General features: G+C 48.7%; 1 protein-coding gene across 3 annotated transcripts in view; it reads left to right on the top strand.

Annotated features, from left to right (window-relative positions):
* SLC43A3 (solute carrier family 43 member 3) overlaps nucleotides 1–27,498 on the top strand; it is a 61,630-nt gene that overhangs the window by 12,119 nt on the left and 22,013 nt on the right. For all 3 annotated transcript variants that reach the window (XM_075349466.1, XM_075349464.1, XM_075349465.1), the window contains exons 4-7: nucleotides 14,113–14,242; nucleotides 16,738–16,784; nucleotides 23,726–23,802; nucleotides 26,460–26,552. In XM_075349466.1, the coding sequence (XP_075205581.1) occupies nucleotides 14,113–14,242; nucleotides 16,738–16,784; nucleotides 23,726–23,802; nucleotides 26,460–26,552 (347 nt within the window). The remainder of the gene's footprint in view (nucleotides 1–14,112; nucleotides 14,243–16,737; nucleotides 16,785–23,725; nucleotides 23,803–26,459; nucleotides 26,553–27,498) is intronic.

The raw sequence follows: 27,498 nt of genomic DNA, 5'->3' as shown, positions 1-27,498 counted from the left end.
CGATCCTTACTTCCGGTTCGTCCTCTCCGGAGGTCGCTGAAGCCGGATGTGAACGACCCGAAGAGGAGGGAGAGGGGGAAAAATCAACCATCAGGCTTTCCCGTTCCTGCCACGGTTTTAACAGGTTGACATGGTATATTTGTTCAGGTTTCCGCCTACCGGGCTGCAATACTTTATAGTTGACCACCCCGACTCTTTCCTTTATCTCGTAGGGGCCATGCCACTGAGCCAGGAATTTACTCTCCGCCGTGGGGATCAATACCAACACCCGATCCCCGGGTTTAAAGGTCCGCATGGTGGCTTGTCTATTGTAGCGACCGCTTTGCGCGGCCTGAGCCTCCTGTAAATGCTCCTTCACAATGGGCATGACCGCGCTTATGCGGTTCTGCATTCCTAAAATGTGTTCAATCACACTTTTATGGGGGGTGGGCTCTTGCTCCCATGTTTCCTTTGCCAGGTCCAACAATCCCCGGGGATGTCGCCCGTATAACAACTCAAAGGGCGAAAACCCCGTGGATGCCTGTGGCACCTCTCGTATGGCAAACATCAAATAGGGAAGCATCATATCCCAGTCTTTCCCGTCTCTGGAAATCACCCTTTTGAGCATGGTTTTCAGGGTTTTGTTGAATCGTTCCACTAAACCGTCCGTCTGAGGATGATACACCGACGTACGCAACTGCTTGATCTGGAGTAGCCGGCATAGCTCTTTGGTCACTTTAGACATGAATGGGGTTCCCTGATCCGTAAGGATCTCCTTGGGCAACCCCACCCGGCAGAACACAGCAAACAACTCCCGAGCTATCAGCTTTGCTGCAGTATGTCTGAGAGGTATCGCCTCTGGATACCGGGTGGCATAGTCAACGATCACTAGGATGTGTTGGTGCCCTCGAGCAGACTTTACGAGGGGTCCCACCAAATCCATCCCTATCCGTTCAAACGGGACTTCTATAATGGGTAACGGTACCAACGGACTGCGAAAGTGGGCCAGGGGAGCGGTAAGCTGACACTCCGGGCAGGTTTCACAGAACCGTTTTACCTCCCCAAAGACCCCGGCCCAATAGAACCTTTGCAATATTCGCTCCTGCGTTTTCTTGACCCCTAGGTGGCCACTCATCAGGTGTTTGTGAGCTAAGTCGAGGACCCGCCGTCGATACGGCTGGGGCACCACCAACTGCTCTACCCCCACGCCCCGTATTTCATCTACCCGGTAGAGTAAATCCTGTTTAAGAGCGAAATGGGGGTACCTTACCTGGGCACCGGGTAGCTGTGCCACCCCATCAACTACTGTCACCCGACTCCGGGCATGTATTAATGTAGGATCCTGGAGTTGGGCTGTCCCAAACGTATCCGGGGATGCCTCCAAGTCCGGGATGGGTTCGACCGTCTCAGCCTCTCCTGCCAATACCTCTAGGGGCGACCTATCGGGTTCCCGTTCTGACCCTATCATGGGAACCCCTACGGCAGGCGTCCCGGATTCAGGATTGTAGGGCTCAGGTCCCGGACTGACCAATCTCTGAGGGGACTTAGGAGGTCCCTTCCATAATGACCAAAAATACGGCAGATCCCTTCCTAGGATCACGTCATAGGGAAGAGTGTCAATAAGTCCCACCTCATGTTGCACCTGACCGCAAGGTGCTGTGAGGGTGACAGTCCCTGTGGGATAGTCTCGGCGGTCCCCATGTATGCACACCACCCCCACGGTACGTCCTGTGGCCTTTACTTTAGCCCTTAGGGTTGATCGCACAAGTGTCACTAAGCTCCCGGAATCCAACAAGCCTGTAACCGGACACCCATTCACCTGTATTTGGCACAAGTGGGGCTCAGTCTCTGGGGAGCCCAGGTCAGCGGTACACACCACCTGGGCATACATTGAACCCCGCCGGGTGACACCACAGTCCATGGGCTCCGTGGTAAGTGGACACTGGGCTTCCATATGTCCCACCCGCTGGCACCGCCAACATCTAATAGGGAAGGACACTCCCTTGACGAATTGTCGTTTAGGGTACTGGATCCTCCGGACCTCAGGGACGGCGGCCGCGGCTTCCGATGGGACAGTAGCGGACTCCTGCACCGGTGTCGGCGGTGGGTCCTTGGCCCTAGGCTTGGAGGGGCCAGACCGACGGGCGGTACGCAAAGTCTCAGTGTCCCGTATCAAGTCCTGCGTAGCCACATGCCGCTCTACCAGGGACACTAATTGGTCCAGGGTACTCGGGTCGCCCTGTCCTACCCACCGTTGAATGGTGATGGGTAAAGTGCGCACAAAGCGATCCACCACTACCCTTTCCACCATCTGCGCCGGGCTCAGAGTGTCAGGCTGCAACCACTTTTTTACGAGATGCAATAAATCATAGGCCTGGGAGCGTACGGGTTTGGCTTCCTCATAGAACCACTGATTTACTCGCTGAGCCCGTACATAGGTATTCACCCCCAACCGAGCCAGTATTTCGGCTTTCAGGGTCACATAGTCAATGGCGTCCTCGGTACAGAGGTCCAGGTACGCCTTCTGGGGCTCCCCCGTCAGATAGGGCGACAATACCTCAGCCCACTGGGGGGTCGGCAGCTTTTCCCGCTCAGCCACCCGCTCAAACACCGCCAGGAACGCTTCCACATCATCCCCCGGGGTCATCTTTTGCAACGCTTGTCTCACCGCTTTCCGGACGCTGCTGTCATCACCGAATCCCGGGTTTGTTGCTGCCGGTCCAGCACGGATCGCCTTGGCCAGGAGAACCATCTGTTCCTGGTGCCTTTGGTCCTGCGCTTTCAAGGACTGGAGCAGGTGTGCATTGATCTGTTGCTGCTGCTTCAGTATCTCCTCCATGGCGTCGCCGGGTTTGGGCTGTAATATAGCTGCTTGAATCCAGGACATGTGCCACCGGGTAACCAGCAATGGAAGCTACACCTCACCGGGCTGGCATGCCCGCATTCTCCACCATATGTGAGGTAGCGTGGTCGGCTGCGCAGCAGAAGACACGGGATCCAGGCATCAAGGTTCATAACAGCCGGTTTAATAGTCACAAGAGTCCATTACAATACATATGTGCCTCTCCGGCAGAAACTCAGGAAGTTGTATTCACTCCCTCCCACCAGGCACACCCCGCCCTTGGTCCTGTTTCCTTTTAACCCTTCGTTCAGTCTGTAGGGAAACAGCATGAACCCTGGAGTGGAGTTGCTTTCTATCATGAAGTGAGCACAACCGGGGTGAGACATAACGGCCGTCATAGATAACCCCGGTCACCTTCTCACATAGTGTACAGTACGAATGGCAGACCGTAGTCAGGGTAGGCTAGGATCTCTTCACCCGTCAAGGCCCCTTTCATTTGTCTGAAGGAGTGTTCTTCTGCTTCTCCCCAGTGAAATGGCGGGCCGGAGGTCTTTCCTCTCTTCTTTGGGTGGCCTACCAAGAGCTCTTGCAAAGGCGCTGCCATTTTCGTGTAGCCCTTGATGAACCTTCTGTAGTAGCCTACCAAGCCAAGGAACTGACGTACCTCCCGGACGGTAGTAGGTGTGGGCCATTCCTGGATGACTGTGACCTTCTCTGGGTCCGGTGCTACTCCTTCTGCACTGACCACGTGACCTAGGTACTGGACCTTTGGCTTCAGTAAATGGCACTTGGATGGTTTCAGCTTCATTCCATATCGGGATAGTGCTTCAAAGACTTCAGCCAGGTGTTTCAGGTGGTCCTCGTAGGTCTTGGAGTACACGATGACATCATCCAGGTAGAGCAGGACGGTTTCAAAGTTGAGGTGCCCTAGACAGCATTCCATAAGCCTCTGGAAGGTCCCGGGGGCATTGCAGAGTCCAAATGGCATGCTGTTGAACTCACAGAGGCCCATTGGGGTGGTGAAGGCCGTCTTCTCCCGATCTTCTTCTGCTACAGATACTTGCCAGTAGCCACTAGTAAGATCTAGGGTAGAAAAGTAGTTAGAGGCTTTCAAGGCAGCGAGGGATTCCTCTATCCTTGGCAAAGGGTAGGCATCCTTGTGTGTTATCTGATTTATCCGTCTGTAATCCACACACATCCTCATCGTGCCATCCTTCTTTCTTACCAGGACCAGGGGAGCCGCCCAGGGGCTGCAACTGTCCCTTATGACTCCTGCCTCCTTCATGTCCTTCAGCATGTCCTTTGTGCGCTGGTAATGGGCTGGTGGAATAGGCCTATGTCTTTCCTTAATGGGAGGATGACTGCCTGTGGGTATGTGATGTTGCACCCCTTTGATCCTACCAAAGTCTAGTGGGTTCTTACTAAAGACCTGCTCGTATTCCTGCACGACCCTGTAAACCCCATGTTTCTGGTAGTCGGGTGTAGAGTCAGTCCCCACGTGTAGTTTCTGGCACCAATCCTCTAACTGCTTTTGGGAGGTCTCACCCTCTTTTGAGTCAGCTTGTGTCAGGGGACCTACAGGTGTTATGGCGTCATCTGAGCATGTAAACAGTTTGGCTATGGTAGCGTACCTTGGTAGTCTGGCTTCCTCCTCCCCACAGTTCAACACTCGTACAGGCACTCGTCCCTTGTGTACATCAACTACCCCCCGGGCTGTCAGAATCGTGGGCCAGTGGTCTGAATGAGTGGGCTCTAGTACAGCCTGGTAATCCTGTCCTCTGAGACCTACCGCTGCTCTACACCACATCATCATTTCACTCCGTGGGGGTATCACAATGGGGTTAGCATCCATCACCCGTACACTACCAATCTCACCGCCAGTCTGTTTTACCTGTTGCTTCCTCAGAATGATTCGGATCTCCTTTTGCAAGGCTCTTTGCGACCTGCCCTCAGCACCTTCAACAATCTGGTGAAGCAACAACAACACTTCCCCTAGGCAATTTTCTATGACATTAGTGCCTAAAATCATTTGCGGGTTCCTTTCTCTAATATCAGTGTCCACAACAATCAGTCCTTGTCCCTTCATTTCCTGCCTTCCCACCTTTATGGTTACCTCTTTGACCCCGATCTGGTCTATAGGTTGTCCGTTGGCAGCATAGATGGTGAGGGAGGGGTCCGGTGGTCGGAGATCGTCGTCCGACCAAAACCTACGATAAAGGACATACGGGATCGTGGTGACCTGAGAGCCGGTGTCCAATAATGCCGGGGTAGGGATCCCGTCCAGGACAATGGACAGGACAGGACGTCCACCCACGTACTGATCACAGCAGCGACTTGGGCCTGATCTTCTTAATCCTGAGGACTGGCCCCCGGCCCCAGGTTTGGCTCGTTTAAAGGACAGGCCCTTGCATAGTGTCCCGCCTCCTGGCAACGACGACAGATGGGTTGTCCAGATGAGTCATAGCGATCACTGCTCCTGCCTCGGGTTGGGGGACCTCTTTTCCTCCGCATCCAAGGGACGTCCTCTGGGCTGTCAGCTAGCAGGATCCGATGAGGGACTTTGGTTTCTGAGGGCAACTGCATTGCTTTCAGGATTTGTGCGACATCCTTAGTGAGCTGTTGCACCTGGGAGGATAGTGTATTTATAGTCTCTGCTGACGCGTTGAGTCCTTTTGCAGTTACCAGGGACTGCGAGGAGGATTCCGCTCCTGCAGCCGTGGAACTGGCAGGCCATGCGGGTGCGACGGGGTCTGTGTCCACAGGAGGTTGGAGTGCTTTCACTGCCCTGTCTTTCAGAATGGCAAAGTCCACGTCAGGGTGTTCCAGGGACCACAGCTTCATCTGCTTCCCATCCTCAGGAGAGCGCAGGCCCCGCAAGAATTGTTCCTTCATCATCCGGTTTCCTTCCTGATCACTGACAGGGTCCACCAGCTTGAGAGCCCGTAGTGCAGCCTGAGGGCATAGTCTCTTATGCTATCTTGGGGCTTCTGACGGCAGTTATAGAAGTCCGTCCTCAGCTCTCCCTCTGTGCGGTGTTCAAAAGCAGCTGCTAGTTTGGCAAAGATGGTCTCAACAGAGCCCCGGTCATCATTGGTCCAGGACTCAGCTTCCAATTCTGCTGCTCCAGTCAATTGTCCCAGCACCACAGCGGCCCTCTGCTTACCAGTCATCGCGTGCATGTCTAGCAGGGTGTTGATCTTCTTCTTAAACCCGGTCAACGTGTCTATTTTACCGGCGTATTGGGGCAGCCATTGCGCTCCTGGGACATACAGTAAGGAAACTGGCATTATGGGGGAGACTTCGGCCGGCGCGGCTGCGACCGCGGCACCGGCACCGGGCGCTGCTGCGTCCAGCGCGACGGGGGCTGGCATCGCTTGGGCTGCGTCGCCCTGACCAGGGGCATTACCTCCTGCAGCGTCCATTTTTCTTCAAAAATCTGCGCGCTCCCTTTCCACTTCCTGGGTCAGTACGCTCTCTGAATTGTGGGGATTCTGGGGCGGCCACACCTCTTCGTGGGCGGTGCTCTTCTCCCTCGCGCGGGCTGCAGCGCGCACTTTTGAAGATGACAATATGGCGGCGGTTCAATTTTTGCGGTCGGACCTCTGAGGCACACGGTCACCTGTCTGAACAGGTCTAGTCCAAATCCTGTTCGTGACGCCAGAAGTTGTGAAGCCCCGCTAGTATGTGTCGGTGCAGTACCTTCAGGGACTCCACGTGGATGGAACAGTCTGGTCACAGGTAGGGAACCTTCTTTTCTGATTGTCGTGACGCCACTCTCAGTATTGCGGTCAGCGGGGACCGCCACTGCAGATCAAGGGATGCCTGGGGCTGATGGTGGGTGCAGTCAGTATATTAGCCCCCTGAGAGTGAGGCAAGCCCCAGGCCCCGGTGTATGTGTGTGGGACCACAGGTCGCAGAATGACTCAAACACAGTCCAAGAAGTCTTTCAACGTGTTTACTCACTGTTTGGAGGTCACGGTGAGATGCCCGGGCGACACTGTGATAACCAGGTTGAACCAGGAATTCCAGGAGGCCGTTCTGAGGGTAGCTGTCCACTCGCCCTCCTTGCACTCTTTTTGTTTGGGAGGATCCCTTGCTTGAAGCGTGGTAGGATTCCTCCAGGGAAGCTGTTACTAGCCTGCTCCCCTCTCTCTGGCCCGTCTGCCGGCAGCGTGGCCTTGGTGGGATGGCTTCTGGCCCTGTCCCCTTATGGGCCTGGTGATTGCTGCTTGGCTCGAGCTCTGTGTAGTAGTGGTGAGGGCATAAAGTACCCCCCACCTGTAGGTTAAGCAGCTCTGGATGATTTGCTGCCTGTACTGGGGATCTGTTTCCCCTTGCGTGCTCGGATACCAGGATCTCCGTACTCAGCCACCTCTCTCTCTGGATGTCTTTCAGGCCGACCCACGGTACCCTTTCTCCCCCGCTTTCAGCTACTGCACTCCTCAGGACCCGTCTGACACGAGAGCCCCTCTGCTCCCTTCCACCTCCAGCTCCAGACTCCTCTCACTTCCTCTCTGCCCTGCTTCCTAGCAACCAGCCTCGGAGCACACCCCTTGCTGGGAATTGAAAGTTAACCCCTACTGGCTACCCAAGGGTCCCCTCTAGTGATGTGGGAGACCTGGTCACTATGTGTTTGTATGTGCACCTCATCCTGGCCTTTGGAAATTACCTGGAAGCATTGTCCCCGCATGGGTGCAATACTCTGTGGTGCCTGACCAGGTCAGGGGCGCCACATATACCAGACTATTCATGACAGGTTTAACTGATAAGTCACCTGCCAACCTACCTAGTAATATTAGTTCAGTGGTATTAATTAGGAGTTAAAATGCAGTAGCACTAATTGTGGAAAACACGCATCACTGTAAGGAATTATTACCTGGATACAGCATATGACTTGTGCACTATACTGTGGGATTTCATGGGTTGCATTGTCAGCGTTGTATATAAAAAATGGCCTTCTGTCCTTGTTCCCAGGGTCCTATGCGGCCTGGCCATGGTTATAAGTTGTATGTGAACAATGCCAATATTATGTATTGGTTAGGTAATGTCTGATGCAAGGATATTAGTTATGAGTTTGTATATTGAAAGAAATGCATTGATGGTATAGTAAGAAAATAAGCACAAAAATTATTAAATACATGTGGGATTGGATATAAGTGATGCTTATTGAAGACAAATAGTGGTGGCAATAGCAGTAATGCCAGTAATGATGCCAGCGAGATGTACAAGTCTTACCTGGTAGTAGGCCGATTAGTCCCGTGGGACTCCGTCCCCTGTGAGGCTGTTGGAGGAGTTTCACCGCTCATCACAGCTCAGCATCTCGCACGCTCTCTCCTTCACTGCAGAGAGTTGCAAGCAGGAGCGATGCTGACCTGTGATGAGCGGTGAAACGCTACCCACAGCCCAGTCACTCAGGAAGACTGGGACAGGCCGCGGTGATGTCATGGGGATGAGCAGACCGCAATATCGCGCTCAGAGGTAGAATTGGCTGAATAAGGTATTTAGAAAAAGCCTTCCCTATTAGTTTTACAGAGAGGTGGCCACTATTGCAGAGTAGTGTACTACCTCTTTAAGGCTACTTTCACACATCCGGTTTTTGCTCTGCGGCACAATACGGCGCTCTGCAGAAAAACCGCAACCGTTTTTTTGCCGCCGGTTGCGTTTTTTTTTGCATAGACTTACATTAGTGCCGTATTGTGCCTCATGGGCTTGCGTTCGGTCCGGTTTTTGCCGCATGCGGCAGATTTAGCCGATGCCGCGGCCAGATGGAACATTCCCTGGCACATTTTTTGCTCCGGCAAAAAAAACGCATCGCGCCACATCCGGCCGCTGCGGCGCATTTTTCAGTGCATGCCTATGGACGCCGGATGTGGCGCGGTGCGGAAAAAACGCATCCGGCCGCCGCATGCGGTTTCTTCCACTGCGCATGCTTAGTAGCATGCCGCAACCGGAAAAAAACGGACGGGCCGCATGTAAAAACTTATGCAAAGGATGCGGTGTTTTCGCCGCATCCGTTGCATAGGTTTCACAGCCGGATTGAGCCACACTGCTCAAACCGGATGTGTGAAAGTAGCCGAAGTCTCCTCCTACTGGCATGTCACTCTCCACAAGGAAACCCTTACCCCTTAGATCCAAATAGTCAGGTAAATCTCCAAATACTCAACGTTTGCATGTTTCCTTAATTGTCCATACTATTTTTAAAAGTACAGGATTTACTGTATGTAAAGTCAAAACTAGTCGGAGCACTCTGGAGTGTGTAATAGGACTATGAATCCACAAGGTGTCACGGAAGTAAATCACCAAATGATTCAACAGAGAAGTCGTAGAAGCAGGGTCAGAGCCAGGAGGTCACGCAGTACAAGGAAGTAGGTGGAGTCAGTGTCAGGGGTGAGCTAGAGGTTGGGAACCAGGAGAGCAAGTAGTAGGAGGGAGGCGCAGGGACGGAACAACAAACAAGAAGCAAGAGAGGAAGACCAGAAGGTAAGACAAGATGAAGGGGACGGGAGTCAGGGGGACCAGACTAAACAGGGGGGACGGGAGTCAGGGAGGTCCGACGAAATGGGGAGGATGGGAGTCAGGGGAGGTTGGACGAGGTAGGAGGCAGAATCAAGAGAACTTACAGGAACAAAGAGCTCACGCTCTGCAGCAGCTATAACTGGCACCGAACCGATGGCGGAGACATCCTAATAAAGCGGTGTGATCCTGGGAATGAGGCACTGAAGGATAGGCTCCTCCCACCGGCCAAGTGTCACGGGCGGAGGAGGGGACGCTGCGCTCACCCACTGCTCGGGTCCGGCTACTGCTGCTGCTGCTGCTCGGTGGTGGCTCGAGCGGTGGGCCGGATCCCGGGGACTCGAGCGGCGTTCCTCGCCCGTGAGTGAAAGGGGGTGGTTTGGGTTTAGGGAAATTGTCCGTGACGCCACCCATGGTTGTGGTGAGATTGGTAACACCACCGCTGCTCTGGACGGGGATCCTGGGAGCGATGACAGGGAGCAGCTTGGATGTTGGTTCTCCCCTCCGTGGGTAGGGGGTTGGTTGTCCCGGGGCCCGGTGAGGGGTTGGGTAGGAATGGCAGGCGGGCCACGGGGCCCAGTGAGGTGCAGGGTCGCGGGGGCAGCGCAGCGCAGCACGGCACGGTGGTACTCACTCAGCCAATGATGAATGCAAAGTCTCTGGTAAAACAAACGGCTGGATGGACGGGTCCCACAGACGGCTGCGGTGTTTCTCCTCCCGGCAGGTTGATGGTGATTGCCTTTCCCTGCACCTGTGTTGTGTTACGGTTCCAATGGCTTCCCACCGGTAACCCGCTCCCCAGCTTGGATGGATGCTGAGGGAGCCCCTTTTGCCCGCAGGCTCTGGCCCTGGGAACTGTAGCCTTGGCGGTGACTGTGTTTCCCTTTACGGTTTGAGAGGTTGCCTTCAATCAGGACTTGAGTGCTGGGAAACCCCGGAGGTTCCCTTCGCTAACGGATTTGACAAATTCAACGGCGACTCCTAGCCTTGTCGGGGTCCGTAATCCCTGCCGGATGGTGCTGGATTCTCTTTGCTCGCCGATCCGGTACCGCCGGGCCACCGCCCGTCCACGGTCCTTACGGTTGGCTCCAGTAAGCCTCTACTGCAGACGGTCACCACCGTCTGCCAACCTTGCTGTTCCGTCCGGGCCACACACCCGGACCACCTTCAGACTGCTCCACTACTACTTTACTTCCTCTCACTTCAAAACTCTAATCTCGACTCCTTCCTTTTCCCGCCTCCAGGACTGTGTACTCCTCGGTGGGCGGGACCAACCGCCTGGCCCACCCCCTGGTGTGGACATCAGCCCCTGGAGGAAGTCAACAAGGATTTTGTGTTTGGCTTCGGTGTGCCTAACCGGGGTGTGGGGTGTGTTGGTGTAGTTCTGTGACGACCTGGCTTATCCAGGGTGCCACATTCCCCCTTAGTAAAATGCAGACCGTCCGCGGGCTGCCCGTCCATCACCGGTTTTATTTTAACTGTAAAAGATAAACGGTAAAAACATTTAAAACACAAGCATTTTTCATTCTTCCCACATCGGGAGGCACATTTCTTAAACGTTACTAAACAATTGTCTTTATTAACGGTACGGCTTCCGCTCTTCTCCCACCCAAGCAACCTGGCCCTGATGCTGCCCCTAAGCAAATGGGCAGCACCCCTTGACCCCAGTCCAGCACCAAGTTGCGGGTTCTGTCCCTTTCAGGGGACCCACGTCCATGGGGACCCCTGAACCCCCGGAGGATCGCCACCGGTTACGGTAGTGGCGGGCCTGAGCCATCACTTTCCTCCAGGCCCATCCTCCAAATCAGCCTCTCCAGAGGCGGTAACGGAATCAAGCCAACATTTTTATTTACATACCACAAGTTCGTGGTTGCTCTGCTAGTTCTCGGGCTTGTCTGTAGCAGTTTCTACGCATGGTTTAAAGCAGTCCCTACGGGGACAACAGTGCTTCGTAGCCAACAGGCTACCACAAACAAAACTGTAGGGTCCTAACGGAGACTTGCCGTAGGGTCCCAACGGGGACTGCTAGCTGGGTCCTAGGGGCCATCCACAACACCTGGCTCCGGTACAGCTTTCTCCTGCAGCTTTCCCACAGTCCATCATCGAACAGCACGAGCCCCCAACGCCACCCTCACACAGGGGTGACACTGTCCCACAGGACTCCATTTTCAGCTGCCGATGATGCGGGTACGACTGCTCCTCCAACCGGACTCCTTAGCCTTGAGGGCCGTCTGGAATGTCAGCAGAGTCCCAATGGGGACCGACAGCAAGGTAACCGGGAACCGCTACCATGCTCTAACTTTTCTTTCTTAATCAGCAATCCCGCGGCGCAGCTGCCTTTGCTCCCGCTCCCGGTGCGGAGCACTTTCTGCTTGCTCCGGTTCAGGCGGTGTGGGGGATGGGCCCAGCCGGAGTCCCCCCGTGCCGGCTATGACCGGTACCTTCGGTAATGAGGGACCCCGCTGTGACATGGCCTGCTCTGCCTCCTGGCAGCTGCATCCCCGCCGTGCCTTAGCCGAGCCCGGGTGTCTGGGAGCGGTCAGCGGGACTTGCGGTGCTGGCCTTTGGGCGAGGGTCGCCACCGTTGCGGCCGGGCGGGCTGCCAGGGCCGTCGTCCTCTCCGTCGCGGCTGCGATGGAAGCCGGGGCGGGTGCCAGGGCGGTGGTGAAGGTAAGGCCCGGGGGCCGCAGGTCTGGGCTGTTTCCCACAGACGCTGCGGGCTCCGCTACCGGTGGCAGGGGTAACGGGTCGGTTGGGGCGTCGGCCGCGGGCATGGGCAGTGAGGGAGGTAGCGTGGTGGACGGCAGCAGGCCGGGCCCCTCAGCCGTATCGACCGATCCCTCGGGGACATAGGGACGTGGGTCGCTTACCCGCTCCTCTGAGACCACTTCCACTTCGGATGCCCAAACGGTTGCAGCCAGGCCCTTCATCTCCGACATCCACTTCGCCAGCATGAAGTGGACTTGGGCCGGGAGCTCCTGGCACATCTTGCTTCTCGATCCAGGAATGTGTTTCAGCAGAGTCCTGGCGTTCCTGCACGCTGCAGCGCTAGTTACATGCGGCTGCGACCACCGCTCCTCCAGCGGCTCCGTCAGGCGCAGACATCTTGTTTTCGTCCCCCTTAGTCTTTTTCCGGCTCCTCCTCTACAGGGGCGGAGTTTCGGCTTTCGCGCCTCCACTACTCGAGGAGACGCTCGAGCGGGGACTTTTCGCGCCCAGAATGGCGGCTTCTCAAAATTTTCGGCCGGACACCTCCGGCGGTCACAAGGCGCACCTCTACCAGACGGCAGAGCGGTAAGATCCTGTTCGTGATGCCAAGTTGTCGCGGGCGGAGGAGGGGACGCTACGCTCACCCACTGCTCAGGTCCGGCTACTGCTGCTGCTGCTCGGTGGTGGCACGAGCGGTGGGCCGGATCCCGGGGACTCGAGCGGCGTTCCTCGCCTGTGAGTGAAAGGGGGTGGTTTGGGTTTAGGGAAATTGTCCGTGACGCCACCCACGGTTGTGGTGAGATTGGTGACACCACCGCTGCTCTGGATGGGGATCCCGGGAGCAATGACAGGGAGCAGCTTGGATGTTGGTTCTCCCCTCCGTGGGTAGGGGGTTGGTTGTCCCGGGGCCCGGTGAGGGGTTGGGTAGGAATGGCAGGCGGGCAACGGGGCCCAGTGAGGTGCAGGGTCGCGGGGGCAGCGCAGCGCCGCACGGCACGGTGGTACTCACTCAGCCAATGATGAAAGCAAAGTCTCCGGTAAAACAAACGGCTGGATGGATGGGTCCCACAGACGGCTGCGGTGTTTCTCCTCCTGTCAGGTTGATGGTGACTGCCTTTCCTTGCACTTGTGTTGTGTTACGGTTCCAATGGCTTCCCACCGGTAACCCGCTCCCCAGCTTGGATGGATGCTGAGGGAGCCCCTTTTGCCCGCAGGCTCTGGCCCTGGGAACTGTAGCCTTGGCGGTGACTGTGTTTCCCTTTACGGTTTGAGCGGTTGCCTTCAATCGGGACTTCAGTGCTGGGAAACCCCGGAGGTTCCCTTCGCTAACGGATTTGACAAATTTAACGGCGACTACTAGCCTTGTCGGGGTCCGTAAGCCCTGCCGGATGGTGCTGGCTTCTCTTTGCTCGCCTATCCGGTACCGCCGGGCCACCGCCCGTCCACGGTCCTTACGGTTGGCTCCAGTAAGCCTCTACTGCAGACGGTCACCACCGTCTGCCAACCTTGCTGTTCCGTCCGGGCCACACACCCGGACCACCTTCAGACTGCTCCACTACCACTTTACTTCCTCTCACTTCAAAACTCTAATCTCGACTCCTTCCTTTTCCCGCCTCCAGGACTGTGTACTCCTTGTGGGCGGGACCAACCGCCTGGCCCACCCCCTGGTGTGGACATCAGCCCCTGGAGGAAGGCAACAAGGATTTTGTGTTTGGCTTCGGTGTGCCTAACCGGGGTGTGGGGTGTGTTGGTGTAGTTCTGTGATGACCTGGCTTGTCCAGGGCGCCACACAAGCACAGGGAAACAATGACCACAGGAACAGGTGACAAATACAACTCTGCAACAGCAGACTGAATCGTGACACGGCACAATAGGAATTGTCTGTTGCCTGATATGTAGAGAGGGGTAGATTTGTCAATAGGAAAAAGCACGAGAATATGATTACCGAACTCAATGTATTCCTGTATCATAAAAATGTTATATACTGTATATCAAGTCATCCCTAAAAGACCACAAGTCTCCAAAGCATCAAATAAAAAAATAACTGTTATATATATTATTTTTTACAGGTTGCTCTTTGCAGGATGAGCAGTTCTCGCTAATATTTACAGTGGCAGCTTTCATGAACAGCGCCATGACCTTTCCAGGTGGTTATGTCTTTGATCGATTTGGAACGGCAGTGACGAGGTTTATTGCAATGTAAGTGATTTTTCTCCATTACTCATACATGAACACACACCACTGCAACAAAAGCAGCAGCGCCTGTAGTCTTGGCGTTGAAGATCATGTTTGTCATAAATCTTATGTATTCCAAAGCATGCATAGTACAATTGTTTATTTTTTTTACTATGTGCAGCGTGGTGGGGGCTATATACCAGGATGAGTGGGCTATATAGCATGATGGGGGCTATATACCAGGATGAGGGGGCTATATACCAGGATAGGTGGCTATATACCACACTGGAGGGCTATATACCAGGATGGGGGGCGATATACCAGGATGGGGCCATGATGGGGCCATATATACCAAGATGGGCCATGATGTGGCCATATATACCAGGATTTGCAATGATGGGGACATATATAGCAGGGTGGGACCATATATATACCAGGTTATATCCATGATCGGGGTCATACACCAGGATGGGGCCATGATGGGGATATATACTAGGGTGGGGCCATATATACCAGGCTTTATCCATGATCAGGGTCATACACCAGGATGGGGACATATACCAGGATGGGACAGTGGCACTGTTTAGGGGAGGTTAGTGCTCTATTCCTTGTATTCTTTTCTCACAAAATAACAAAGGTTGCAGCTGGTCAGTGTCGCATCATATGCCAGGAACAGCAGCATTGACATCACTGCAATGACATCGCTTTGAGAAGTCAGAGTATTTTCTAGAGAACTTTTAATTGATTAATCAGGGTTTGTTCAATAGTTGATAACTCCTTTAATGATATATCAAAAATTCAATGTACATACAAACCTATGCACTATTTTTTATTGGAAGTTTATAGCAAATGCACTTCTTTTCACATGCATTATGGAGTTTTGAACAATACTTTTCATGAGACTATTCTTTAGAATCTGTTCACAATGATGGAATGATTTTATTTTTTAAGCCTCCTTAGTAGAGATGGCCAGGCTTTAGTTAAAAGTTCAGTTTGGGACCCGGATTTCATCCCAACTTGACTCCGGACACTGAACAACATATAATTCAATGGTGTCTCAAACTTGTGTGCTGTAAAATGGCGGTAAAAAGGTTGTAGTAAAGGCTAAGGAGCTGCAAAAGGAAAAAAAATGCGGGCAATTGCCCTGCAAATAAATGTGGATAAGGAATTAATAAAAATTAATAAAAAAATAGAGTTGGGCTCCTGCCTATTCTTGATAACCAGTGCAGCTAAGGCCTCTGCCACACTCACGTGAATTTCACGCACGTGCCGAGAGACACGTATTTTCCCTGCGTGTTGCGTGCAGGTAAGTACGTGTCTCTGGTACGTGCGTGACACGTGTGTTCTACGTGTGCTATCCGCGATAGCACACGTAGAATCAGTAATTATTATACTCACCTGGTCCTTCCTGATGTCTGCGCTGCTGTCCGTGGTGCTGATCCGCGGTCTCCAGCCCTCCCGTCTCCCCGCTGCTGCTGCTGCCAGGCAGTGAAGTGAATATTCTATGAGATTAATGAGCGGCGGTCGGCAGCAGGAGGGCTGGAGAAGGTGAGTTAATGTTTTTTTTTTTTTCACTGACATGTGTGTTTTCTCCGGCGCGTGTCACACGGGACCGCATCCACACTACACCCGTGTGGTACGGGTGCGGGCCGTGTAACACCCGTGATTTTCAAAGCGCTGACATGTCCGGTTTTTCGCCGGCAGCACGGGTGTCACACGGCCCGCACCCGTACCACACGGGTGTAGTGTGGATGCGGTCCCGTGTGACACGCGCCGGAGAAAACACACATGTCAGTGAAAAAAAAAAAAACATTAACTCACCTTCTCCAGCCCTCCTGTCTCTGCCGCTGCTGCCTCTTGCTGCCGACCGCCGCTCATTATTCTCATTGAATATTCACTTCACAGCCTGGCAGCAGCAGCAGCGGGGAGACGGGAGGGCTGGAGCCGAAGATCAGCACCACGGACAGCAGCGCGGACATCAGGAAGGACCAGGTGAGTATAATAATTACCGATTCTACGTGTGCTATCGCGGATAGCACACGTAGAACACACGTGTCACGCACGTACCAGAGACACGTACTTACCTGCACACAACACGCAGGGAAAATACGTGTCTCTCGGCACGTGCGTGAAATTCACGTGAGTGTGGCAGAGGCCTAAAGCAGACAGCTGGGTGCCACAGCCTTCAGCTGTCAGCTTTACCTTGGCTCGTTACAAAAATAGAGGGAATCCCACACCTGTTTTTAAAGTTGTTTATTTAAATACGTTTAAAAAATTGCATCGCCTGTCCTTTTTTTGATAACCAGCCAAGTCCATGTTCGATTCTTAGATCCGGATACCTTGTTTTCGGTATGAACATCAAACATTACAGTTCAGGTTTGCTCACTGAAGTAGACTTCAGTGCTAAAATAACATCAGTGTGAAATGTATTAAGACTCCCTCTTTATATGTTTATTGTTCTTTTATATTTTTCTATTTAATAAAATATAACATTTATTGATGGTGTTTTTGTTCTCTAGTTGTCTATATACAACAGCCACCCTCCTTATTGCCCTCTCTACAGCAGGTAGGTCAATGTAAAATACTTAGAGGTCGTAAGATTTTAGCAATATTCTACAGCATTGTTTTCTATGTACTGTTTTTAAAGGTGTCTTAAAATAACAAACTGACTTTAGCCCGTCTCTGCTTCTGCTCCTGGTGTCTGTTATTGTCTTCATCAACAACATTGCAGCCCATCAAGGAGCACAGTTCAGCTGTGATTGGCTGCAGCGCTATCATCATGGTGTCAGCACTGTAGACGTAGACAATGATAGACATGGAGCAGCATGGAGCGCTGGACCTCGGGCGGATGAGAAAAGCAGAGTTTCTTCTTTTAAAACAAAGGGATACTAGGAGATATAGCTTTTCTAGAACCAGAAAACCCCTTTAGGCCACTTGCGCACTAGAAATTGAATTTTTCTCAAGGAAAATCCGGACCTCTTAAAGAATCCCTCGCCTGCGGTAAAAAATTGCACCAAAACCGCAACGAAATCCGCTTGCGGTTTTGCCGCGGCTTGGTATGAATTTGCCGCCGGTTTTCCGCAGGTTGGTCCCTGCGGATTTTTACCATTATCTATGGCAAAAACCGCAGGTACCTGCGGAAAAGAAGTGACATCCACATTAATTCCGCAGAAGAAATTCCGCGGGTAAGTCCGCAGGTATAAAAAACTCAGTGTGCGCACAGCATTTTTTTATACCCATAGGTTTTGCTGGGGAATGACTGCAGAAATGTTAGACACATTTTCTGCAGCAAATCCGCGGCAAAATCCGCAGCGTGCGCACATAGCCTTAAGGCTATGTGTCCAAGGTAGAATGTACCTGCGGATTTTTCTGCATGAAAATCCGCGACTTTCGCGGCAAATCCGCACCCGCGGATTTGCCGCGGATTTACCGCGGATTTGCCGCGGATTTTGATGCGGATTTTTTTTTTTTTCCCCCATTCTATACCGAAAATCCGCACCAAATCTGCAACAAACAATTGACATGCTGCAGATTTTTCCGGATCAAAATCCGCGGCAAATCCGCAGCGGAAAAATCCGCAGCATGGACACAGCATTTCCAAAATGCCATTGAAATGGCTTGGAAGTGCCGCTGCTGCAGATTTTCGGGAAATCCGCGGCAAATCCGTGGCAAATCCGCGGCAAAATCCGCGGTAAATCCGCAGCGTGGGCACATAGCCTAAAGAGAACCTTTCAGCTGATTCTTGCTGTCCAAATCAGAGCCGGACTTTAGGCAGGCATGGCACTAATATGGGTTTCTTATAGCCTACTTCTCGCTTTAGTTGATTGACAGGTCTCTCCTATGTGTGTATTTAGCAAGAGACCTATCAACTAGAGTGGTGAGGGAAGAAGATGGCCGGGCACAGTTTTCTCTCTTCCTATGGTCCTTCTTTTCTCAACACTCTAGTTGACGAATAGGTCTCTTGCTAATTACACAAAGGAGAGACCTGTCAATCAACTTAAGAGATACGGCAGCTCATCAAACCAAGCATTCTTTTCTAAACACCAGTTAGTTACCATATACCATTTATATACTTGTGTACTTTATGGGACAGAAAGGCGCTCCTCTCACAGCCATAGCTGTGCCCCTGTTTATTTCATTGAGTCATATGTTTGGGATGAATAATTGTTCCTTATCTTAAGAAAATAACAAAATAACTTATTTGTTCTCACTTCCTCATTTGCTTCAATTCTAAGTGGGATAAAAATAATCTGTTAGCCACAATGAAGTATGAGATTGAATCATACAATCCATTAAAGGAACAGTAAACCTGAAAATAAACAGTTATTACGAAGTAAAATGCATTGTAAAATATTACAGAAGAAACCTTGATAAGATGACAGCCTGGGCATTTACACGGAATATGATATTTTATGATTGTAAAAAGGGAAGCTCCGTTAATGTTAAAAGGGTACTCCAAATATTAATTATTAATGTCAGCTTTAACTAATAATATTTAATATTCAATCAATAAATGACACCTTAACGCTTTCTGTTCATTTTGGTATATGTATATGAACGGCGAATAACTAAGACAAAATTGTGTACTTATAAAGACTAATTATTACACACTGAGAGTCTAAAATTATTATACTATGAACTACCGCATTAATATGAAAATACCGTAATAGCACACAATAATAATACACAATTAAACAATTACCTAATAATATACCACCCATGTTAGCTAAAACACACACACACACATATACACACACGTAGCAGCCCACACACCTACTATCACTAGATAGAAATCAAGGGATTAATAGTAATGCAGCAAAATATATGACAACAAGGGGTTGATATAAGTTATCAGAAGTCCCAGTATGCAGGGGGGTTTGCAGAGGGTTAATTAAGAGGGTTTGCAATTGGTTAATGCAGAGGGTTTGCTGGAGGTTAATACTTAGGCCAGTATGGTTGCTGTCAGCAGATGATCCTCGCCGAGTGGTGCGGATGAAAGATGTTCTTGATCATCCTGCTCTTTGCCAGGAGATGAGAGGGGAGAGAGAGTGGGCACAAAGGGTGGCGGGAGCAAAGAGAGACTGAACGCTGCCATCGTCTAGATATTTAATCCCGGCAGGGTGAGCTCTTTTGTGCTCCCGCCCCTGCAGGTCATGAGTGTCGACATGGTGATATTGGTGATATGATGTGCCCACCCCGGTATGTGCATACCTGCTCACATCCTTGCCTGGCGGCATGGCGTTTTGAAGTGCCGTGCCTCTGCAGCGATGTGATTATTGCAAACGTCTGAAGCCCTGCATGGTTCATTACCATGTCATGAACACATGATGCTAAAACAAAGGGTCAAAGAGATGTATAGATTGGATGGGTTGTCACCGACATCTGGTGAAAAATTCATGTCAATGGCACCTTCAGAATATATTTACTTAGAAAATTGGTGATGTGTTCAATACTTATTTCACCTGCTGTATTGGGATTTGAGCATGTCAGAGATTACTTTGGTTGTGCTTTTTGGCCATGAGATGGTTAGACCTTGAAGTCCAGACATGGATATCTCTAGGATTTATTATGCTTACTGTGAAAACGGAAACCTCACTGCCTGCTGCCACCAAACCTTGCTGCAGGTGTCTTGAAGGTATTTGATCTCTTGCCTCCTCAGGGATCTGGTAGCAGCCACTGATATAATCCTCCTTCTGCCATGTCCAGGTAGTGTAGCCAGTGTTCCTATAACTTATGAACTCTGCTTCTAAAGGCCACTTTACACACAACGATATCGCTAGCGATCTCGTTAGTGATGTGACACGCCCAGATCATTGCTATGATTTGCCGAGATCGCTCATAGGTCGTTTTGTAGCGGTCACACGTACCCATTTCACAAATGACGCAACATCGTTCAGTGATATATTGTTTGACCAAGGCAGTCATGTGGACACCGTCACACAGCAATACTCCCAACGATTCCGGCAACGACAGAGGAGTATAATTGTGTCCGCCTTATCAACCATGCCTGCCAAATCAGAACGCAGTTGGTACCACCAATCAGAGCGGAGGAGGCGTGGAGCATTGCTTATAACGACACGCCCGCGTCACTGATGAGGGACGCACTAACGATGTTGTTCGTCGTTTGCAGGGTGTCAAACGTAGCAATATGTCTGCTGCGTTCTAAACAACGAACAATATTTTGAAACTGAACGACGTGTCAACGATCAACGATTTTCGCTATTTTTAAGATCTTTCGGAGTCACTCGTAGGTGTCACACGCAACAACGTCGCTAACGACGACGGAAGTGTGTCACGAAAACCGTGACCCCGACGACATATTGTCAGATAAATCGTAGCGTGCAACGGGGCCCTAACGGAATCTGTAGGAAAATTATATCCATTGACTTTCATTTTGTGACATTGTCCTTGTGTTTACAAGGCAATGATCATTTCTTTTAACTTTCTGGGCCACTCTCTTGACAACCCAAGAAAAATTAGTGGACTGGATGCCATTGCTCTTAAAGAATAGGCAAAGTAAGATTCCTCAGAAACACTGCTAGAAGCTGGTGTCTGCCTATGCATCATACAGTCATATGAAAAAGTTTGGGCACCCCTATTAATGTTAACCTTTTTTCTTTATAACAATTTGGGTTTTTGCAACAGCTATTTCAGTTTCATATATCTAATAACTGATGGACTGAGTAATATTTCTGGATAGAAATGAGGTTTATTGTACTAACAGAAAATGTGCAATCCGCATTTAAACAAAATTTGACCGGTGCAAAAGTATGGGCACCCTTATCAATTTCTTGATTTGAACACTCCTAACTATTTTTTACTGAGTTACTGAAGCACTAAATTGGTTTTGTAACCTCATTGAGCTTTGAACTTCATAGGCAGGTGTATCCAATCATGAGAAAAGGTATTTAAGGTGGCCACTTGCAAGTTGTTCTCCTATTTGAATCTCCCATGAAGAGTGGCATCATGGGCTCCTCAAAACACCTCTCAAATGATCTGAAAACAAAGATTATTCAACATAGTTGTTCAGGGGAAGGATACAAAAAGTTGTCTCAGAGATTTAAACTGTCAGTTTCCACTGTGAGGAACATAGTAAGGAAATGGAAGAACACAGGTACAGTTCTTGTTAAGCCCAGAAGTGTCAGGCCAAGAAAAATATCAGAAAGGCAGAGAAGAAGAATGGTGAGAACAGTCAAGGACAATCCACAGACCACGTCCAAAGACCTGCAGCTTCATCTTGCTGCAGATGGTCTCAATGTGCATCGGTCAACAATACAGCGCACGTTGCACAAGGAGAAGCTGTATGGGAGAGTGATGCCAAAGAAGCCGTTTCTGCAAGCACGCCACAAACAGAGTCGCCTGAGGTATGTAAAAGCACATTTGGACAAGCCAGTTACATTTTGGAAGAAAGTCCTGTGGACTGATGAAACAAAGATTGAGTTGTTTGGTCATACAAAAAGGCGTTATGCATGGAGGTAAAAAAACATGGCATTCCAAGAAAAGCACTTGCTACCCACAGTAAAATTTGGTGGAGATTCCATCATGCTTTGGGGCTGTGTGGCCAATGCCGGCACCGGGAATCTTGTTAAAGTTGAGGGTTGCATGGATTCAACTCAGTATCAGCAGATTCTTGACAATAATGTGCAAGAATCAGTGACGAAGTTGAAGTTACGCAGGGGATGGATATTTCAGCAAGACAATGATCCAAAACACCGCTCCAAATCTACTCAGGCATTCATGCAGAGGAACAATTACAATGTTCTGGAATGGCCATCCCAGTCCCCAGACCTGAATATCATTGAAAATCTGTGGGATGATTTGAATCGTGCTGTCCATGCTCAGCGACCATCAAACTTAACTGAACTGGAATTGTTTTGTAAACAGGAATGGTCAAATATACCTTCATGCAGGATCCAGGAACGCATTAAAAGCTACAGGAAGCGACTAGAGGCTGTTATTTTTGCAAAAGGAGGATCTACAAAATATTAATGTCACTTTTATGTTGAGGTGCCCATACTTTTGCACCGGTCAAATTTTGTTTAAATGCGGATTGCACATTTTCTGTTAGTACAATAAACCTCATTTCTATCCAGAAATATTACTCAGTCCATCAGTTATTAGATATATGAAACTGAAATAGCTGTTGCAAAAACCCAAATTGTTATAAAGAAAAAGGGTTAACATTAATAGGGGTGCCCAAACTTTTTCATATGACTGTATTTCAGCAGGTCATAACAGCCAAAGCTTCCCTATCAAAGGCACTTGTCATGAAGGGTTGAATAATTTTGACACTTCAGTAGTCAGTAAAAGCTTACATTTTGGCTGAATTTGGAGAAACCACTTTTTATTTTCGTTGTGTTGAACCTTTTAAATTGTTCTTGATTGAGTAATTTATTGTAAACAGCACAAAGTTTATAAGTTTTGCGAAAGAACCTAGTTTGCAATGGGGGTTGAAAAATGTTGATTGCACCTGTATATTCAACAGTCAAAAAAAGTCATGTTTTTTTTATTTTTTTTTAAAATCTGTGCAGTCCTTTTTATGATTGGGTTTTGAAAGAGTTGCATATGAGAAAGATCTTGTCTGCTAAGAAGGGTTAGGGCAGGTGCTGTATATTCGGTCTGAGTGCGATCTGATAAAACATCAGATCACACTAAGTACAATATTATTTAATGGGGCTGCTCACATGTCAGACCGGAAAAAAATTACAGCATGCCCGAGTTTGATCCGATGTTTGGATCGCACTAGGCCATGGAAGTGTATCAGACTTATTAAGGAGTGTGATGGAATAACCAGGGTCCAGGGCTACCGAACTTTCCCTCAGGCTAGGGGACCCTAGCTGTCCCTGATCCCAGAGATACGTCTGATGGTGACGATGTCTGGACCACCTTCCTTGCCCTGCTCCTGTACAGGCCTGATCTGACAACTCTTCTCCCATACCCAAGGGGAGGGGGGGGACAGGAGTGGTATAACCCACAGATAAAAGCAAACAGTAAAAAACAAAACTCAATCACACAGTATGCTCACACAGAGATATTAGACAACAAGTGATAAGGAGGAAAATAAGAGCAGGGAGGAAGCAACGAGATGATGATAGAACTCCAAAATAACTCCACGCACAAAGCGATACAATCACCAGCAGGACTGGGATACAACAGCACACGGACTAATGTAGGTAAATCTATTGCTGAAATAGGAAGACAGGCTCCTCCATCTTAAAAAGGCAGAGAGTGACTGTGATAGGTCTCTCACAACATATGATCCAAGAGGTATCCAGCAGGCTAGCAGAAATTAATGTGAGTGACTTTTGTTCTATGTACAATTGGTGAAGTTGGCCTGTGTCCTATGTAGAAATGGCATGTGTGGAACATTTGTAGCATGTGTCCTATATATTAATAGTTTGTTAGCAGCATGTCTTCCATTTGTGAGTATGTTATTCTCTAAGAGAACACTTAATGTCAAAAAGCTGCTGCAAAAACTTTACATTGTCTATATATTTATATTATTAGATACTGCCGTGCTTCTATTTCCCGCTCTGTCTTTCCTGGCAATTGGTGGAATTCTCTTGATTTTGACTAATATGCAGGTCAGTATACTTATGTATTGGAAATTGGAAAAAACTGTATTATATATTATTATCATATCAGTGATATTAGTCCCTTCATCCATTTGTCATTTATAGAACATTTTTCTTCTAATGTCAGCCCACATATTGTATACCATAACACTTCCATATAGAGCCGGCTAATGCTACAGTATATAGCACAAAAAAAACACCATATAGTGGCCATGTACCGTATCCAAGTACAATTCAATTCCCAAATCATATCCCTATACACTGTAAATTAATCCTGGGGGGGATTTCATTTACTCCTTTGCTTCCATTCTTCAACCCTTACCCTGAATATGTGAAGTTTTTTTTTATTAAAGGGTTATTCCTATGTCATCACTTTCTGATATATGCAGGCCGGACTTCTGGGACCATCACAGGACTGGAGAATGAAGCGCTAGTGGTGTGATATGCATTAGAAAAATGTCAGAAATTGAACCATTTTGATAATTTAGGGGGAATTTACACTAAATATAACATTTTTCCCTTTTCTAAATTGCCATTTTTACAAATATATTGGAAAATAATTACCGGTACTTTGAATAAAGATCAAAAGTCTACAAGGCTATCTCTTGTAAAGGCATGTAAGGGCATATAAAAAAATAATATAAATAAAAAAAGGTAAAAAATAAATTTAGTGTTTAAAAAAACTCACAATGGAGCAGTTTCATTCAGACTGGTATTACATACTGTATGTCAGAGTACATTGGTGTAAATTGCACCAAATCTATTCAGACGCACGCCAAAGAATAAATATAGACCAACCCTTGAAGACAAAATAGAATGAACTCCTGCTATGTAGATCGGACCAAATCTATAGGTCACTTTAAAGGCCTCGTTACACGCAATGACATCACTAACGCGATATCCCTGGAGTCACGGAATTCGTGACGCACATCCGACCTCGTTAGCGACGTTGTTGCTTGTGACACTTACGAGCGACCGCTAACGATCCCAAATACTCACAAAATTGTTGATTGTTGACACGTTGTTCCTTTCCCAAATATTGTTGCTCGTTCTGGACGCAGGTTGTTCGTCGTTCCTGAGACAGCACACATCGCTATGTGTGACACCCCGGGAACGACGAGCAACAGCGTTCCTGCATCCTCCGGCAACGAGGTGGGAGTGAAATTCATGCGGCTGCTCTCCGGCCCTCTGCTTCTATTGGTGGCCCACTGTGTGACGTCGCTGTGACGCCGCACAAACCGTCCCCTTAAAAAAGAGGTTGTTTGCCGATTACAGTGACGTCGCTAGGAAGGTAAGTATGTGTGATGCATCTTAGCGATATTGTGCGCCACGGGCACCGATTTGCCCATGACACACAAACAACAGGAGCGGGTGCTTTCACGAGCGACATCGCTAGCGATGTCACTGCGTGTAAAGCAGCCTTTAGTCTTTAGAAATAGCAAATCTGGGGTCTAAATATTTAGGTTGTGTGCCCACAATAACGTTTAAAGCAAGACACCCCAAGAGACAAAAAGCACAGCATCAAAACGTGGTAAAAACACATGTAAAAAACGTGGTTTCCCACAATATAGTTTCTGCCCCTATGTAATACAAGAACATACTGGGTCTGATACATCATTTGCGGTTTAATTGAAGTGATTTTTTTTTTATTTGTGGTTTTTCATCAAAATGGCACATACAATTCATGACTTGAAATCTATTCTTTATATCTTTATCTAGTTTTTGTGACTTTTTAGTGGGAAAAATGGCACATTTCACAAAAAATGCACCAAAATAACTTTGGGTGCATAAAATCACTCCAGAGGGGTACTGGTGTACAAATTTTCACAAATCTGTCTAAAACATTTGGAAAATCCACATTAACATAAAAATGAAAAAACAAAACATAACTTGAAAAATGTGTAAATAATTTGATGAATTTGTGGAAAACAAAAAGTCACTTATTGAGAGGTCTACATCAAAACTAATGACGGAAATACAGGGAAATATCATGGCCCAATGAGTCGTCCAAATTACATTGTGCCAACAATATTGAAGTTGCATTGATGTTGAATATGAAACATACTCTAGGGGCGCCAATATTTTCCCCTTGAATGATTGGCTGTAATTGGCTCTCTAGCCTGTAATTATCTGACTTTGTTCAGTATTTTGTACTAAGTAATGGCTGGGATTTGTTCATATGCATAAGACTTGGATTTAACACACAGCACTTTATGTATCAGGGAGATCACTTGGCAATTACTTTGCATGTGGCCCCATATGGGGATTTTTTCGCTTGTCTCTGTCTAAAACCTGTATATATCCTATTCATGATATATCCCTTGTATACTGTGTCTAATAAAACTTTTTATGTGCACTATAGCGCGCTTCACTTGTTAATTATTGATCAAGGGATGTAATGATACTTAGGCAAAATTAAAGACTTCTATTTTTCTTGTATACGTGTAATCATTCTGTGTATGGATGCACCTGATAATGGTGTACACATTCTGTTCATACAAACTGCTGATAACCAACTCTACTTTGTACAGGGTAAGATTCGCCACATAAGTCATACTGATAGATTTTTTTAAATAACAATATATACAGTATGTGTGCATCAATGCATAGTATATTGCATACTATAAGATCCATGAAACTTATAAACCTCTCTTCTGTTTGCAAAGGTGGGAAATTTGTTTGGATCCCAACGCTCTACAATAATAACACTATACAATGGGGCTTTTGACTCGTCTTCTGTTATTTTTCTAGTTATCAAGGTAAGCAATTTAACACTGGAAAATAATTTGGAACTTTTTATCATTTGTGCTTACAGTTCTGATTTTACTGAGATAATCCCACAAACTTAACCTCAATAGGGGTGCAGTTTATGCAAAATCCGGTAAAAAGAGGGTACTCCTTGACATGTTAGAGTCATTTCTGGGTGTTCTTGATGTGGGGGTTTAAATGTCCCAATTTGGGCCATGTTAAGATGTGACTGCAGGATAGTAAGGAACAGGGGGCTCCTATACTGTTCCTCATGCTAGGGAACCCTAGGCCATCGATAACCTCAGAGTTATCCCAAAGTGTGGAGATGCCTGAGTACTGTGTCTGGCGTTTCTACGGACCAGATCTAATCTGTTAACCCCTCAGGGAAGCAAGGAGTGTGATGACAACACAGATTAAGACAGATAGAGAAAAACCAAAACTCAGACACAGTGCAAATTCACAGGAACAAACCGTAAGAGAGTAAGGAGAAAGCAAGAGCAGGAAGATTGCAACAAAAAGTCAACAAGGGTTAACACCACAACCACTCAGTGATAATGCACAACAACCACCAGTAAATCTGGATAACAACACCTCACCAGGCCAGTATAGGTAAACTATAGCTGGCATTAATGGAATAGTCCAGCCAGAATATATAAGAGGGGAGTGAATGTGACTGGCTCCTCACAGTATGTGATCAAAGGAGATTAACAAGTAGCCCAACAGAGATTAACTCTTGGTAGCATGTCAATGTCTGTTGGTCGACAAGCATATCAGGATGGGGAGAATATATATCAGGCTGGCGAACCCATATACCACGATGGGGACCATATATACCAGAACGGGGGTCATATATACCAGGATTGGGAACATATATACCAGGATCGAGAACATATATACCAAGATTGAGACATATATATCAGGATGGGGGACATATATACCAAGACGAGCCCAGTTTGG

Source organism: Anomaloglossus baeobatrachus, chromosome 5 (assembly GCF_048569485.1).
Source record: "Anomaloglossus baeobatrachus isolate aAnoBae1 chromosome 5, aAnoBae1.hap1, whole genome shotgun sequence".
In the NCBI taxonomy this organism is placed as follows: Eukaryota; Metazoa; Chordata; class Amphibia; order Anura; family Aromobatidae; genus Anomaloglossus; species Anomaloglossus baeobatrachus.
This window is presented reverse-complemented; position numbering and strand designations above follow the sequence as displayed.